Raw genomic sequence first — 18,538 nt, forward strand, 5'->3', positions numbered from 1 at the left:
ACATAACATCACTGCCTCCCAAAGTCAATAGTACACTTATTTACAGTGTGATACGATCTGGGGCCTTTTGCTCCGTAGTCGATTGTCTTGGTACAAATGCAGGTGTAGGAGAGTTGGTTGGTTTTCGCTGGGCTTGCTGGGCTGCTGGGGATGGTGAGTTCAGCTTTGTGGTCAACCATGATGTTGGCAGCCACTTGTGTGTGTGTCGGAGGGTCAAAGTTGGTGGTGTCCTTTTCGGGTTGCATGTGGCTGTCTGTGAATCGCAGTTTGGTTTGGTCCAAATGCTTTCTGCAAGTTAGTCCATTTGTGAGTTTGACCTGAAACATCCTACTCCCTTCTTTGGCTATGACAGTGCCAGCAAGCCATTTGGGACCATGTCTACAGTTGAGCACAAATACAGGGTCATTGACTTCAATATCGCGTGACAAATTTGCGTGATCATGATACATGCTTTGTTGACGCCGCCTGTCCTTGACGTGATCATGGAGATCAGGGTGCACAAGAGAGGGCCTAGTTTTGAGCGCCCTTTTCATGAGCAGTTCAGCTGGGGGAACCCCGGTGAGCGAGTGGGGTCTGGTGCGGTAGCTGAGCAGGACTCGGGACAGGCGAGTCTGCAGGGAGCCTTCCGACACACATTTCAAGCTTTGCTTGATGATTTGGACTGCCCGTTCTGCATTATTGGCTCCACAAATTCTGACCGTGCCATCGCTCTTGAGGACCGGAACAATCGGACTGGCCCACTCGTTGAACTACACCGGCGCGATGATGCCTTCTCGTTGCAGCCTGTCCAGCTCGATCTCCACTTTCTCTCGCATCATATACGGCACCGCCCGTGCCTTGTGGTGGATGGGTCGTGTACCGGGAACCAAGTGGATCTGCACCTTCGTCCCCAAGAAACTTCCGATGCCTGGCTCAAATAACGACGGAAACTTGCTCAGAACCTGGGCACATGAGGCGTGGTCGACGGACGAAAGCGCTCAGATGTCATCCCAGTTCCAGCGGATTTTTCCCAGCCAGCTTCTGCCGAACAATGTGGGGCCATCTCCTGGTACAATCCATAGTGGGAGTTCATGCACTGCTCCATCATAGGAGACTTTTACTGCTGCGCTACCAATTACAGGGATCAGCTCTTTAGTGTAAGTTCTCAGCTTGGTGTGAATAGGGCTCAGCTTGGGCATGTGCGCCTTGTTGCATCACAGCCTGTCGAAGGCCTTTTTGCTCATAATAGACTGACTCACACCCGTGTCCAGTTCCATGGATACTGGAATTCCGTTCAGTTCAACTTTTAACATGATCGGTGAACATTTCGTGGTGAAGATGTGTACCCCATACACTTCTGCCTCCTAGGTTTGAGACTCTAGTTCAGTTTGATCCGCCATGGATCGGTCTTCCTCTGCAACGTGGTGGTTTGCAGGGTTTGCAGCTCGTCTGCACATTCGTTGGAGGTGTCCCATTGTTCCACAGCCTTTGTACGCATAGTGTTTGAAGCAACATTGATTGGCTCAATGATCGCCTCCGCAGCGCCAATAAGGTGTTAATTGCCTTGCATTCACACTTGATGGCAGACTCTGGATCATCTGAGGTCATGCAGCTGCAGGCGTGTACATAGAAACACAGAAAATAGGTGCAGGAGTAGGCCATTCGGCCCTTCGAGCCTGCACCACCATTCAATAAGATCATGGCTGATCACTCCCTCAGTACCCCTTACCTGCTTTCTCACTATACCTCTTGATCCCCTTGGCCGTAAGGGCCATATCTAACTCCCCCTTGAATATATCCAATGAACTGGCATCAACAACTCCCTGCAGCAGGGAATTCCACAGGTTAACAACTCTCTGAGTGAAGAAGTTTCTCCTCCTAAATGGCCTACCCCTTATCCTAAGACTATGTCCCCTGGTTCTGGACTTCCCCAACATCGGGAACATTCTTCCCACATCTAACCTCTCCAGTCCCGTCAGAATCGTATATGTTTCTATGAGATCCCCTCTCATCCTTCTAAACTCCAGTGAATAAAGGCCCAGTTGATCCAATCTCTCCTCATATGTCAGTTCCGTCATCCCTGGAATCAGTCTGGTGAACCTTCGCTGCACTCCCTCAACAGCAAGAACGTCCTTCCTCAGATTAGGAGACCAAAACTGAACACAATATTCCAGGTGAGGCCTCACTAAGGCCCTGTACAACTGCAGTAAGTCCTCCCTGCTCCTATACTCAAAAACCCTAGCTATGAAGGCCAACATACCATTTGCCTTCTTCACCGCCTGCTATACCTGCGTGCCAACTTTCAATGACTGATGAACCATGACACCCAGGTCTCGTTGCACCTCCCCTTTTCCTAATCTGCCGCCATTCAGATAATATTCTGCCTTCGTGGATTTGCCCCCAAAATGGATAACCTCACATTTATCCACATTATACTGCATCTGCCATGCATTTGCCCACTCACCTAACCTGTCCAAGTCACCCTGCAGCCTCTTAGCATCCTCCTCACAGCTCACACCGCCACTCAGTTTAGTGTCATCTGCAAACTTGGAGATATTACACTCAATTCCTTCATCTAAATCATTAATGTATATTGTAAAGAGCTGGGGTGCCAGCAATGAGCCCTGCAACACTCCACTAGTCACTGCCTGCCATTCTGAAAAGGACTCGTTTATCCTGACTCTCTGTTTCCTGTCTGCCAACCAGTTCTCTATCCACGTCAGTACATTACCCCAAGACCATGCGCTTTGATTTTGCACACCAATCTCTTGTGCGCGACCTTGTCAAAAGCCTTTTGAAAATCCACATACACCACATCCACTGGTTCTCCCTTGTCCACTCTGCTAGTTACATCCTTAACAAATTCTAGAAGATTCGTCAAACATGATTTCCCTTTCATAAATCCATGCTGACTTGGACCGATCCTGTCACTGCTTTCCAAATGCGCTGCTATTTCATCCTTAATGATTGATTCCAACATTTTCCCCACTCCTGATGTCAGGCTTTTCTCTCCCTCCTTTTTTAAAAAGTGGGGTTACATTAGCTACCCTCCAGTCCATAGGAACTGATCCAGAGTCGATAGACTGTTGGAAAATGATCGCCAATGCATCCACTATTTCTGGAGCCACTTCCTTAAGTACTCTGGGATGCAGACTATCAGGCCCTGGGGATTTATTGGCCTTCAATCCCATCAATTTCCCAAACACAATTTCCCGCCTAATAAGGATATCCTTCAGTTCCTCCTTCTCACTAGACCCACTGCCCCCTAGTACATTCGGAAGGTTATTTGTGTCTTCCCTCTTGAAGACAGAACCGAAGTATTGGTTCAATTGGTCTGCCATTTCTTTGTTCCCCATTATAAATTCACCTGAATCCGACTGCAAAGGACCTACGTTTGTCTTCACTAATCTTTTTCTCTTCACATATCTATAGAAGCTTTTGCAGTCAGTTTTTATGTTTCCTGCAAGCTTCCTCTTGGACTCTATTTCCCCCCTCTTAATTAAACCCTTTGTCCTCTTCTGTTGAATTCTAAATTTCTCCCAGTCCCCCAGTATGTTCTGCCATTTGCATTCCTGCCTGTAAACGACGTTACTTTGTGTACAGTACTTGCCAAAATCTCTTTATGCTGCGAAATTTGTTTGGTGTTATCGCTGGTGGTCATAAATGCCTGGGCTATCGTTACAGCTTTGCGCAGGTTCGGTGTTTCAGCAGTCAATAGTTTGCGAAGGATAACCTCATGGCCAATTCCAAGCACGAAAAAGTCTCTTAGCATTTGCTCCAGGAATCCATCAAATTCGCAATGTCCTGCAAGGCGCCTTAGTTTGGCGATGTAGCGCGCCAGTTCCTGGCCTTCAGACCTTTGACATGTGTAGAACCGATACCTTGCCATCACAACGCTCTCCTTCGGATTTAGGTGCTCCCGGACCAGCGTACACAGTTCTTCATACGATTTGGCTGTTGATTTCACTGGAGCGAGAAGATTCTTCATGAGGCCATAGGTTGTTGCCCTGCAGACGGTGAGGAGGATCGCCCTTCGTTTGGCAGTGTTTACGGTCCCTTCCAGCTCGTTGGCCACGAAGTATTGATCGAGTCGCTCCACGAAGGCCTACCAATCGTCCCCTTCTGAGAATTTCTCCAGGATGCCAACAGTTCTCTGCATTTTTGCATGGTGGTTCGTTATCTCGTCGCCAGTTGTTATGTCTCAAATAAAGTAATGTAACTGAGTATTGTAGATGTGAGTAAATGTGACCTTAGTTCCTTTATTCTAACTCCAGAGTGCTTATCTACAGTGCTCCCAAGGTATGCTGGGATCCCGTTGGACTCCAACAGGTATGCCCTCTGGTGGCGGTATACTACTGGTTACATAGAGTTGCATACATAACAGAGAGCATGCAGAAATGAAGCGCAGGCAGCGGAAAGAGCGTGCGGCAAACCAGTCCCACGCACCCCTTCCCTCAATGACTATCTGTCCCACCTGTGACAGGGACTGTGGCTCTCATATTGCACTGTTCAACCACCAAAGAACTCACTTCAGGAGTGGAAGCAAGTCTTCCTCGATTCCGAGGGACTGCCTATGATGATGATGATGGACCAAATAGTTCCTGTATAAAGTGCTGTCTCCATATCAGGCGCCCACAGCATTACATCTGTTCTAGCTAAGCTTGTTCACCTCGCATGGGAGATTAAATAAGTTGAGAGAGTCCATGATGGTAAATTGTGCATGATCTGTTGGAAGGAGTGGCCTGGATGAGTTGAGTGACTTTTCTTTCTTCCATACATTTTTAACCATAAGCACGCAAACTATTGGTTACCAATCTTTTGTCGAAAATTTGTCGAAATTCCTTTATAATGTCTCCATCAAATGCTGTGTCATCAACAACAACAAAAAGTATTTATATAGCGCCTTTAACGTAGTAACATGTCCCAAGGCGCTTCACTGGAGGATCATGAGACAAAAAATTTGACACTGAGCCACATAAGGAGAAATTAGGCCAGGTGACCAAAAGCTTGGTCAGTGAGGTAGGTTTTAAGGAACGTCGTAAAGGGGGATAGAGAGGTGGAGAGGTTTAGGGAGGGAGTTCTAGAACTTAGGGTCTAGGCAACAGAAGGCACGGCTACCAATGGTTGAGCAATTATAATTAGGGATGTTCAAGAGGGCAGAATTAGAGGAGCTCAAATATCTCGGAGGATTGTGGGATTGAAGGAAATGACAGAGATAGGGAGGGGTGAAGGCATGGAGAGATTTGAAAACAAGGATGAGAATTTTGAAATTCACGTATTGCTTAACCGTTAGTCAATGTAGGTCAGTGAGCACAGGGGTGATGGGTGAGCGGGACTTGGTGTCAGTTCAGACACGGGCTGCCGAGTTTTGGATCACCTCACGTTTACTTAGGGCAGAATGTGGGAGACCAGCCAGGAGTGCGTTGAAATAGTCAAGTCTAGAGGTAACGAAGGCATGGATGAAGGCTTCAGCAGCGGATGAGCTGAGGCAAGGGCGGAGATGGGCGATGTTACGGAGGTGGAAATAGGCATTCTTAGTTATGCTGCTGATATGTGGTCGGAAGCTCATTCAGGGTCAAATATGACACCTAGGTTGTGAACAGTGTGGTTCAGCCTCAGACAGGAGTTGGGGAGAGGCATAGTGTCAGTGGCTAGGGAACCGAGTTTGGGGCAGGGACCGAAAACAATGGCTTCGGTCTTCCCAATATTTAATCAGAGAAAATTTCTGCTCATCCAGAACTGGTTATTGGACAAGCAATCTGACAATTTAGAGACCGTGGAGGGGTCGAGAGCAGTGGTGGTGAGGTAGAGCTGGGTGTCGTCAGCGTACATGTGGAAACTGACGCTGTGTTTTTGGATGTCGCCAAGGGGCAACATGTAGATGAGAAATAGGAGGGGGCCAAGGATAGATCCTTGGGGGACACCAGAGGTAACGATGTGGGGATGGGAAGAGAAGCCTTTGCTGGTGATTCTCTGGCTACGATTAGATAGATAAGAATGGAACCAGGCGAGTGCAGTCCCACCTAGCTGGACGACGGTGGAGAGGTGTTGGAGGAGGATGGAGTGGTCACCCGTGACGAAGGCTGCAGACAGGTCCAGAAGGACGAGGAGGGATCGTTTGTTTTTGTCACAGTCACACAGGGTGTAATTTGTGACTTTGATGAGAGCCGTTTCAGTATTGTGGCAGGCGCGGAAACCGGATTGGAGGGATTGAAACATGGAATTGCGGTTAAGATGAGCGCGGATTTGGGAGGTGACAATACGTTCAAGGACTTTGGAGAGGAAAGGGAGGTTGGAGATAGGGCATTAGTTTGCAAGGACGTAAGGGTCAAGGGTTGTTTTTATGAGGAGAGGGGTGATGACGTCAGATTTGAGGGAGAGGGGGACAGTGCCCGAGGAGAGAGAACCGATAACAATGTCAGCTAACATGGGAGTCAGAAAAAAAGCTGAGGTGATCAGTAGTTTGGTGGGAATAGGGTCAAGGGAGCAGGAAGTGGGTCTCATGGAAAGGATAGGTAACGAGGGGGGATCGGAGAGAAACTGGAGAAAGATGTGAGGTCAGGGCTAGGGCAGGGGGATCCTTCGAGGAAGTTTGGCCCGGTGGGCTAGGGGAAGGAAGGGAAGAGACAGAGGCAGCTGACCAGATGGTCTCAGTCTTAGAGACAAAGCTCCTCACACTTACTGTCAGAGGTGAGGCTGGGGAGAGGGCTTTAAGAATACATAGAAACATAGAAAATAGGTGCAGGAGTAGGCCATTCGGCCCTTCGAGCCTGCACCACCATTCAATAAGATCATGGCTGATCATTCACCTCAGTATTCCTTTCCTGCTTTCCCTCCATACCCATTGATCCCTTTAGCCGTAAGGGCCATATCTAACTCCCTCTTGAATATATCCAATGAACTGGCATCAACAACGCTCTGCGGCAGGGAATTCCACAGGTTAACAACTCTCTGAGTGAAGAAGTTTCTCCCCATCTTAGTCCTAAATGACCTACCCCGAATCCGAAGACTGTGTCCCCTGGTTCTGGACTTCCCGAACATCGGGAACATTCTTCCCACATCCCGTCTCATCCATACGGTTAGCAGTGAAGAATAGAAGCTGGAGTTTATCTTTGCATTCCAGGACGATTGTGGAATAGTGAGCGATTCTGGCAGACGAGAACAGACCCTGATAGTGCTTTATGTGATCCAGCCAGATCTGGCAGTGAATGGCTTAACCAGCCATATCTGTTCAATTCTGCGCCCCTTGGACTTAAGGGAGCGAAGGTCAGGGTTGTACCAGGGGGAACGGCCAGGGTGAGAGAGAGCAATGGTTTTAACAGGGACTAGGGCATCAAAGGTGGTGGTGAGGGTGTGATTGAGCAGGTCGGTAGCTGCAGAAACGTCGTGGTGAATGGAGGGCCAAAGGTTGGACAGTTGGGAGTTGATAAGTGCCGTTGTGATCGAGTTGGCAGAGAGTTTTTTCCAGGGGAGGACACAGGAGGTAGGGGTGGGGGTTGGATGTGGGTGGAGAGCGATACGAGGAAGTGGGCAGAGATGGCCTTATCTGCGATTGACACGATGGGAGTAGTGAGGCCACGAGAGATGGCAAGGTTGAGGGAGTCGCCGTAAATATGGGTTGGGAATATGGAGGGGGAGATTATGGGAGGATAAGAGGCTAGTGAACTCAGAGGAGAGAGAGCATGATGAATTGAGATGGAGCTTGAAATCACCGAGGAGTCGTTCGGTGCAGAGGCTGAGGGAGGAAAGCAGTGAAGGTATCTCGGTAATAAAATGTTTATGGTACTTGGGTGGATGGTAGAGAACGAGAACATTAAACGAGAGGTGGGAGGGGTGGAATAGAGTGAGATGCTGAAAGGAGGAGAAAGTGCCGGAGGTGTAGGGGAACAAACCGAGGGTTGATTTGCCTTAAAGGGTTTGTGAATAAAAACAAATGTATAAAATGTGAGCCTGCCATTTGAGAGATTGTAATCCCTTTTCATTTCCCTGCTGGACCCACTTCCTTTACAAATAATGCAAACAATCGCACTTGTAAATGACCCCCTGCAGTTTTACTGAAAACATCTGCTAATTGCCCCATTAATCACAATCAAAGCTGCGTGCAGCCCCAGTGGATGGAATTTAGTCTGTTGCACCAGGGCCTAATCTATCCTAATCTGGAGGCTGCTGCCTATAGAACTGATGCATGGGTATGGCTGTAATTATAATAGTTGTATGAAGAACTATCTGTAAGGACACATAGAATATAGGGCTCAATTTTCCCCAATCACGTTTTTTGGCGTACTGCCAGAGTTACGCCCGTTTTCTTGGCCCCGACTACTCCCCCAAAAAAAGTAGCAAGTTTCTCCGATCTATTTTTTTAAATTGGCGCTGCTAGGCCTGTTCTGTAACCTCGGGTGATGGAGTCAAATGTCTGCACCGATAAAACGATGATGTCCCTTCTGCGCATGCGTGAAAAAAAAGGCCGTTTTTGACGTGACTGCTATGGGCACATATACCCAGTACAGCTCCCGGTCTGTATTTGGCCATTGTTAAAGAGCCAGTTGTGTGTGAGAACTTGAATTCTCATTGGAAAAATCGGAGCTGCAATACAAGATGCATCACGGCGCAAGAACCAAGAATTTCTAACAGGATGAAGTGGAGGCACTAGTTACTGTAACTGATGGCACGAGCTGGACACCAGCAGAGGTCACATAAAAGTTCCACCCAAAGAAATGAAGAAACGCTGGAACCAACTTTCAGAAGATTACTGAGCAATGGTGACCATCCCGAGGTCTGGAGGCCAGTGTAAAAAGTGGCAGGATCTTGGTCAAGTAGATAGTGTAAGTAATATTTTCATTTATTCAATGGAATTGCAATTGTAAATGTGACCAGCTGTATATGTCCCACCCAGCAGAAAGACACCCTCTCTAAAAAGTTATGTTTTCATCTTTGCAGAGGAAAGTGGCACACAACAAAAGGGAAAGAACTCGAACAGGAGGATGCCCGGCAAATCTGCAGCCACTGACACCCTTGGAAGACAGGGTCGCTGCTTTGATGGGTCCTGCCTGGAGAAAAGCAACCACCATTGCACAAGCTGGGCCCACACTCGAGGGAGAGGGTAAGTCCTGCAAATTCCACAGTTTGGCTTTCCTAAACGTTAAGTATTGCCTTAGCTTTGGTTCCTGGGGATGTCTCTCTCAGCTACACTTCGGTTGATGCAATGTGCTATCATTCATTGTGGTCCTTCAAATCAGCCTGCTGTCTGCGCTGTGAGCCTACTCATGTCACCCACCCTGCCCCCTCCTCTGCTGCTAACCATTTGCCAGTGTTCTGTTATATTTTGCAGAACTTGAGGCCAATCCTGACGGTGCAGAAGAAGATTCAGACGCGGACGAGCCCGAAGAGGAGGTCATCTTCCAATCCCACCTTCCAGACCAAGAGCATGGGGGTGAAGGGGAGAGGATGGATGAAGGCCCCACTGTTGTACTCACTCTGGAGGAGGTGCAGAAGCTGCCCATTGAGGTGCCAGCCCCTTCCCTGAGTGGTTTTAGTGTTGGGACATTCCGTGGTTTCCCACTGTCCGAGGCTGTGTGTTCCAGTGGGGTGCAGCGAGGCACACCCAGGGCCTCACTGTCCGAGGCTGCGTGTCCCAGTGGGGTGCAGCGAGCCACACCCAGGACCCCACTGTCCAAGGCTGCGGTCCCAGTGGGGTGCAGCGAGGCACACCCAGGACCCCACCGTCCGAGGCTGCGGGTCCCAGTGGGGTGCAGCGAGCCACACCCAGGACCCCACCGTCCGAGGCTGCGTGTCCCAGTGGGGTGCAGCGAGGCACACCCAGGACCCCACTGTCCGAGGCGGTGTGTCCCAGTGGGGTGCAGCGAGGCACACCCAGGGCCCCACTGTCCGAGGCTGCGTTCCCCGTGGGATGCAGCGAACCACACCCAGGACCCTACTGTCCGAGGCTGCGGGTCCCAGTGGGTTGCAGCGAGTCACACCCAGGGCCCCACTGTCCGAGGCTGCGTGTCCCAGTGGGATGCAGCGAGACACACCCAGGGCCCCACTGTCCGAGGCTGCGTTCCCCGTGGGATGCAGCGAGTCACACCCAGGACCCCACCGTCCGAGGCTGAAGGTCCCAGTGTGATGCAGCGAGCCACACCCAGGGTGAGGAGGGGAAGGAGAGCTCGACAGCGCTCTCCTGAGGTGCAGGATCTAACAGATGTGGTTCAGATGACGGCAATGAGTGCGGAGAGCATTGACCTTACACGATCACTCCTGGACACAATCAATGGGTGGGTGATGAGGTATCGGGACTGTCAGGAGAAGTAACAACACTCTCACGAGAAATATAAACACTGTGGGTGCACATGAGGAAGGGAATGTCGCAGGTAGCTGATATACTGTCAGGGCACATGAGGAAGGGAATGTCGCAGGTAGCTGATACACTGTCGGTGAACATGAGGGAGGGAAAGTCACAGGTAGCTGATATACTGTCAGGGCACATGAGGGAGGGAATGTCGCAGGTAGCTGATACACTGTCGGTGAACATGAGGGAGGGAAAGTCACAGGTAGTTGACACACTGTCAGGGCACATGAGGGAGGGAATGTCGCAGGTAGCTGATACACTGTCGGTGAACATGAGGAAGGGAATGTCGCAGGTAGCTGATATACTGTCAGGGCACATGAGGGAGGGAATGTCGCAGGTAGCTGATACACTGTCGGTGAACATGAGGGAGGGAAAGTCACAGGTAGTTGACACACTGTCAGGGCACATGAGGAAGGGAATGTCGCAGGTAGCTGATATACTGTCAGGGCACATGAGGGAGGGAATGTCGCAGGTAGCTGATACACTATCGGTGAACATGAGGGAGGGAACGTTGCAGGCAGTTGCGACGCTGTCGGGGCACATGAGGGAGGGAATGTCGGAGTTAGCTGCTGCAATAAGGGAACACATTCAGACCCCGCGCCCATTGACAGTCCCACTTCAATCCCCAGACTAGCCTCTGAAGAGGCCCAACTGCCACTCCCACTTCAATCCCCAGACTAGCCTCTGAAGAGTCCCAAGCCAGGCCTTCCACATTACCACCTGCCCACGTCCCCCTCAAGAAGTGCACATTACCCAAGATGTTTGAAAGAATAAGCTTGGTACCAACCCGAGAAACGCTGCGCCACCTCCTGCGGGCAGGGGTGGAGTCACCAAGGCCAAGCGCAGCGGGCAGTCTTAGAATAAAGTGGAGGAGAGATGGGTGCAGCCTTTCTTTGCTGCTGTTGTTGTCGTTATTATTGTTGTTACTGTTGTAACTGTTCTCAAATTAAAAGTTTATTGTAAGTTATGTAAATTTACAAGTTTAAAAGTTTGTAAGTGATCTTAGAGTTTGTAAGTGATCTTAACTGAAAACTTTAAAGTTTGATACAGGAATATTTTTATTAAAGCTAAGTATAAACAAATGTTTGTTAAACTTTTGAATAAAATATATTTTAAATTATAACTGAATCATTTTCATCATTTGTTCCATTATTAACACAACTTTTTGAACTAAAGAAGAATCATTTCCATCATTTGTTCCATTAACACAACACAACATTACAGAACAGGACCAAACAGTAAACATGGTCCATGTGGAATAGTTGCCGCTGGGCCTTCAGGCAGCAAAGCGTTCACAGATGAGCTGCTGGCGCAAGACTCGAGCAATCGTTAAAGGGGCACAACGGCCCTCCCTCCTCCGCCGTCGTGCTCCGGGTCCAGGTAGTTGCATGGCTTCCTCGCCCTCGTCCTCCTCATCACTTGCATCTTACACATCATTATCATCAGCCACTCTCATCACCTCAGGTGGGTCTTCTACTACCAGCTGCTGCTGCCTCATGATGGCTAAGTTATGCAGCATGCAGCACACAACAGTGAACTGACCGACAATCTCAGGGGAGTATTGCAAGTAGCCTCTGGAATGGTCCAGGCATCGGAAATGCTGTTTCAAGATGCCAATGGTCCTCGCTATTATACTGCACATCGCAATATGCGACATGAATTCCCGGTCAACTTCCGTCCGGGTTATGCGTAGGGGCGTCATGAAGGATTTGGGCGGAGAATAATCATCTAATTCGAATGATCTGCCCCGTTTGGTGTGGAGGGCTATTTCACCCCTCAAATGTCCTGGAATTGGCACATTTGCTCAGTGATTCTGTGAGCTGATTTTGGATTATACAGTCTGACCATGTACAGTGTACATAGAAACATAGAAAATAGATGCAGGGGCAGGCCATTCGGCCCTTCGAGCCTGCACCACCATTCAAATCTTCTCGCTATGAAGGCCAACATGCCATTTGCTTTCTGAACTGCCTGCTGTACCTGCATGCCATCTTTCAATGACTGATGTACCATGACATCCAGGTCTCGTTGCACCTCTCCTTTTCCTAATCTGTCACCATTCAGATAATATTCTGCCTTCCTGTTTTTGCCACCAAACTGGATAACCTCAGACTTATCCACATTATACTGCAACAGCCATGCATTTGCCCACTCACCTAACCTGTCCAAGTCACCCTGCAGCCTCTTAGCATCCTCCTCACAGCTCACACCGCCACCCAGCTTAGTGTCATCTGCAAACTTGGAGATATTACATTCAATTCCTTTGTCTAAATCATTAAAATAGCTGGGGTCCCAACACTGAATCTTGCAGTACCTAACTTTTCAGGATGCATCAGTGCCATTCAGTCGGCTATACTAATGGAATATTTTACTTTTAGTACTTCCTGCTCAGGAGTTTTTCTTCAAATAATTTTGAAAAAGAAGGGGGCAGTTTCAAAAGCTTTATTGAGGTAACAACAATATCGAGTTAAAACTGAGGCAGTGTGTGTTGGAGAGAGAAAAATGATAATGTTCTGTGACACATGCTTTTGTGTCAGAAATTTTAGAAAATGTATCAAGCTGAAAGAGAGAATGCGTGGCTTCACTTAATATTACTTCAATTTCCAAAAAAACTCACCACCACTGGGGAGGGGAATAAAAAGAAAGTTTTCTTTATTTAAAGTTGCTTCAATTATAAAAAAAAAAGTCGAGTTTAATTTTGAAACTAATGAATTATCACCTGTATTTTTTGAAATGGTCAGTGCTAACCGTGAGGCAGAGATCGAGAGAAAGTGACAGTGAGATAGACACAGATAAAGGGAGAGAGAGGCATGGATTTCTTTCTGCATTCTCATTTGTTTTTTTCACAAAAAGATGAATTTTGACAGCAATCAAAGCCTCTCGGAGGGAAACAGATAGGAAGAAAGGGGAGGAGGGGGATTGAGGGTGAGGCCTCCCTCCTTAGGAGAGGGCGAAGTGAGAGCATCCCCTTCCTCCGCTGCCCTCTCTCCAATCTTCACCCCTCAACTTTCCTGCACATCCTGCACCTTTCTCCTCCTCATATATCTTTGACCCACCCTCCCCTCCCCCCTCCAACCTGTCCCCTCCCCCCTCCAACCTGATCCCTCCCCCCTCCAACCTGTCCCCCTCCCCCTCCAACCTTTCCCCCTCCACCCTCCAACCTTGTGGATATCTGAACGGAATATATGGAATTAAGGACAGTAAAGTAAACGGGATATATGAACATGTATAAGCCATGGAAGAATAGCTGGGAGAATGTCAGATTGCAAATAGTGCAACATCAGCATAGCTAACAGTCTTTCTCAAGGTTTCAAGTCACTAAATCCTGCCAATAACATCTAATTGTAACATGAAATAAATCTGCAGAATTGCAAGGTCTCAGTTAATAGTCACACCACTAGATTGAAACATTTAGAGGCAATACTTGAGCTTTCAAGAAAAAACATCTCATATAGATTGACTAATGAGTGACTGAGTTAGACTGTCAATCCAATTGTATTTTGTTATCTGATTTCAAAACTGTATAACTGTTGACGCTTTACGATGTAACTTCACCTATCCATAGGGAGTGTGTACGCTCTATCCAGAGAGTATATCTTCTGTCTGATAGGTCTTACTGGCCGGTAATAAAGATTGCTTTGTTCAAAGCACAAGAGGTATTCGACTCAGTAATTTTACTGAACCAGATTGAGGTAAAAGAATCCAAGAATTTACATTCTGACCCCTCCCCCCTCCAACCTGACCCCTCCCCCCTCCAACCTGACCCCTCCACCCTCCAACCTTACCCCTCCCACTCCAACCTGTCCCCCTCCCCCCTCCAACCTGACCCCCTCCCACCTCCCACCTTTCCCCCTCCCACTTTTTCCCCTCCCCATCCTCCCTCTCGCTCCCGCCTTTCCCTCGTCCCATCTTTCTCCCGTCCCAACTCTCTCCTTCCACTTCCCCATTTCTTTCCCTCTCATGCCTCTTCCCTCCCCTTTTTCAGTCTCTCTTGTAGGAACTATATTGTTGGTTTGCACAGTTGATTGTTACTACAGTTTAATCCCCGTAATGTGCTGTATATTTTTTCTATTTTTACATTTTCCGGTTTGCCTCTCTGAATCTGTACCCCTCAGGCTGAATACGATGTGTACCTCACGTCACTCCTGGAGTCCCAGCCACTGGATCAACACAAGGTAATGTGTTTCAAAATTGCTAACTCTTCAATCGCGTCTCGAGTCCAGCAGGCTCAAATGCCAAATGGCCTACTCCTGCTCTTATTTCTTATGTTGGGAAACTTTTGGAAAAAAATGAAAGTTGAAACTGTATGTCACAGTATCTTAGGCGATGGTTGTGATCAGCAGACTAGTGTGATAATACCCATGCGGTACTGCTTGTCCGCAGGCTTCTTTTATGCTGCAGTGACAATACAATATCACCCTAAGGTTTTTGTGCATTGCAAAGCTCCGTAAAAAAGAAAGAACTTGTATTTCTATAGCGCGTTACACACCCACAGGATGTCCCAAAGCGTATTCCATCTAAAAGAGGTGGCTGCAGACATAGTGGATGCACTGGTTTTGATTTTCCAAAATTCCCTCGACTCGAGAACAGTCTCAGCGGATTGGAAGGTAGCAAATGTAACCCCGCTATTCAAGAAAGGATGGAGAGAGCAAACAGGGAACTACAGGCCAGTTAGCCTGACATCAGTTATCGGGAAAATGCTGGAATCCATTGTTAAGGAAGTGGTAACAGGGCACTTAGATAATCATAACATGATTCGGTAGTCAACATGATTTTATGAAAGGGAAATTGTGTTTGAAAAATGTATTCATTTTTTGAGGATGTAACTAGCAGGCTAGATAAAGGGGAACCAGTGGATGTAGTATATTTGGATTTCCAAAAGGTATTTGATAAGGTGCCACATAAAAGGTTATTACCCAAGATAAGGGCTCATGGGATTGGAGGTAATGTATTAGCATGAATAGAGGATTGGTTAACGGACAGAAAACAGAGAGTAGGGATAAATGGGTCTTTTTCAGGTTGGCAGGCTGTAACTAGTGGGGTTCTGCAAGGATCAGTGCTGGGGCCTCAGCTATTTACAATCTATATTCATGACCTAGATGAAGGGACCGAGTGTAATGTATCTACGTTTGCTGATGATACAAAGCTAGGTGGGACAGTAAGCTGTGAGGAGAACACAAAGTGACTGCAAAGGGATATAAATAGACTAAGTGAGTGGGCAGCAAGGTGGCAGATGGAGTATAATGTAGGGAAATGTGAGGTTATTCACTTTGGTAGGAAGAATAGAAAAACAGAATCTATTTTAAATGGTGAGAAACATTTAAATGGTGTTGAGAGAGATTTGGGTGTCCTTGTGCAAGAAACGCAGAAAGCTAGCATGCAGGTACAGCAAGCAATAAGGAAGGCAAATGGCATGCTGGCCTTTATTGCAAGGGGGTTGGAGTATAAGAGTATGGAAGTCTTGCTACAATTGTACAGGGCCTTGGTGAGACCACCCCTGGAGTACTGTGCACAGTTTTGGTCTCCTTATTGAAGGAAGGATATACTTGCTTTGGAGGCGGTACAACGGAGGTTCGCTGGATTGATTCCTGGGACGAGAGGGCTGTCTTATGATGAGAGATGGGCCTATACTCTATGGAGTTTTGTTTTCTGACCCATTTCCATTTCACAAAACAGCATATTAAAAATTGTTATACACTGTATACATATCTGGGTGTAATGCAGTGTAAAAATAATTCCTAAATACTCACTGTCTAAATGGCGTACCACACTGTTACAAATGCTAACCCCTGTGTAGTTTCCAGGGTGGTTGAAAGGAATTGAATTTATCTGATCGCTACATAATCCTGAATGTTAGAAATCTAAAAGCTGCTTAAAATGCTGCTGCAATATGTTCTTGTCCTCTGCCTGGCTCTCTTGGCTCCCTGTTCCCCAACAAATCACTTTCAAGACCCGTGTCCTGTCATGTAATTGCCTCGAGGTCGTGCCCCACCTTATTTCGATGATCTCCTTCAGCCTTGTCTCCTTGGCTGCACCTTTTGCTCCTTGAAAACTGGGCAACCCCTAGCAGCTATGATACTGGATCAGCAAACCAGAGGTCGTGAGTTCAAATGTGAGTCAGAATCCTGGAACTCCTGGAGTATAAGAGTGAGGAAATCTTGCTACAACTGTACAGGGCCTTGGTGAGACCACACCTGGAGTACTGTGCACAGTTTTGGACTCCTTATCTAAGGAAGGATATACTTGCCTTGGTGGCGGTACAACGGAGGTTCACTAGATTGATTTCTGGGATGAGAGGGCTGCTCAATGATGAGAGATTGGAGGGGAAATTGCCGTCGGAGGCTTCCTTCGTATGAACACCATCGACCCCCAAAAAATCTATGAAAGTACCTGGTGGTCCCGGAGAGACGTGGGATCCTGGTCGGAGGCCTAGATTCACTGCGCAGTGCATGGGGGGGATGCCTTTCAGATACGTACGTACAAGCTGGAGTCACGTGGGCCTGGACCACCAATCACGACGCAGTATTCTCATTGATAAAAATGGGAACTCCATTTGTACGAGTTCCCATTACTATCAATGAGAATAACCCCTAAAACACTGAAACACAGCATAATAAATAAATAAAACACCTCACATATTTAACATTAATTGAAATTAAATGTTTCAGAAAAAAATATTTTTGGAATTTTTTTTACTGTTTTAATAGTGTTAAAAATAAATTTACCATAATGGACAGGGTTTTTAATATAAAATTGAGTATTTAAATGTAATTTTTATATGTTTTAAAACTGTTACGCTGCTAAAAGTAAGATATGCGCCTGCTTTTACCAGGAGTAAAAGTTTGAATGACATTTGCTGGGCTTGAGTTGGACAAATAGCCCAATCTCTCCCGCGCAGATGTCCTTCTCCCATGGATGCAGAGGATCTGTCTGGAGAAATCTTGACAGATGAGAAAAGCTGGATTTCGGCGCATGCGCATTGCGCCCCGAAAACCGGCATTTGCGAGGCCTCGCCATGTCCTATTCTCTCTGGAGTTTAGAAGAATGAGAGGTGATCTCATTAAAACATATAAGATTCTGAAGGAGATTGACAGGGTAGATGCTGGGAGGTTGTTTCCCCCTGGCTGGAGAGTCCAGAACTAGGGGGCACAGTCTCAGGATAGGGGATCGGCCATTTAAGACAGAGATGAGGAGGAATTTCTTCACTCAGAGGGTTGTGAGCCTTTGGAATTCTCTGCCCCAGAGGGCTGTGGATGCTGAGTCTCTGAATATATTCAAGGCTGAAAGAGATAGATTTTTGGAGTCCAGGGGAATCAAGGGATATGGAGATCAGGCGGGAAAGTGGAGTTGAGGTGGATGATCAGCCATGATCTTATTGAATGGCGGAGCAGGCTCGAGGAGCCGTATGGCCTACTCCTGCCCGTATTTCTTATGTTCTTAACAGCATTGCGGGACACCGTCACCACACGGACTGTAAGAAGGCAGCCCACCACCATCTTCTCAGAGCAACTAGAGATGGGCAATAAATGCTGGTCCTTACCAGCGACACCCACATTTCTTTATGTACTATGTCCTGTACTATGTGGGAAATCAGGGACGCCTCCGGTGTCCCTGACGACTACGTGTGCGGGAAGTGTATCCGCCTCCAGCTCCTGACGAACCGCGTTGCGGAACTGGAGCTGTGGGTGGATTCACTCTGGAGCATGCACGATTCTGAGAATGACGTGAATAGCACGTTTAGTGAGTTGGTCTTACCGCAGGTGAAAGGTTCATAGCCAGCTAGGGAATGGAAGACCAACAGGAAGAGCAGTGCAAGGAAGGTAGTGCAGGGATCCCCTGCGGTCATCCCCTGAAAAACAGATACACCGCTTTGAGGACTGTTGAGGGGGATGACTCATCAGGAGGGAGCAGCAGCAGCCAAGTTCATGGCACCATGGCTGGCTCTGCTGCACAGGAGGGCAGGAAAAAGAGTGGGAGAGCGATAGTGATAGGAGATTCAATTGTAAGGGGAATAGATAGGCATTTCTGCGGCCGCAACCGAGACTCCAGGATGGTGTGTTGCCTCCCTGGTGCAAGGGTTAAGGATGTCTCAGAGCGGGTGCAGGACATTCTGAAAAGGGAGGGTGAACAGCCATTTGTCGTGATGCATATAGGTACCAATGACATAGGTAAAAAACGGGATGAGGTCCTACGAGGCGAATTTAGGGAGTTAGG

The 18,538-nt window shown here is 47.7% G+C and overlaps 1 protein-coding gene across 2 annotated transcripts in view; it reads left to right on the top strand.

Annotated features, from left to right (window-relative positions):
• The window catches only part of LOC139273327 (uncharacterized protein C6orf118-like), a 130,898-nt gene that overhangs the window by 28,176 nt on the left and 84,184 nt on the right, over positions 1 to 18,538 (top strand). For both annotated transcript variants that reach the window (XM_070890122.1, XM_070890123.1), the window contains one exon: positions 14,440 to 14,499. In XM_070890122.1, the coding sequence (XP_070746223.1) occupies positions 14,440 to 14,499 (60 nt within the window). The remainder of the gene's footprint in view (positions 1 to 14,439; positions 14,500 to 18,538) is intronic.

This window comes from Pristiophorus japonicus, chromosome 9 (genome assembly GCF_044704955.1).
Source record: "Pristiophorus japonicus isolate sPriJap1 chromosome 9, sPriJap1.hap1, whole genome shotgun sequence".
Classification (NCBI taxonomy): domain Eukaryota; kingdom Metazoa; phylum Chordata; class Chondrichthyes; family Pristiophoridae; genus Pristiophorus; species Pristiophorus japonicus.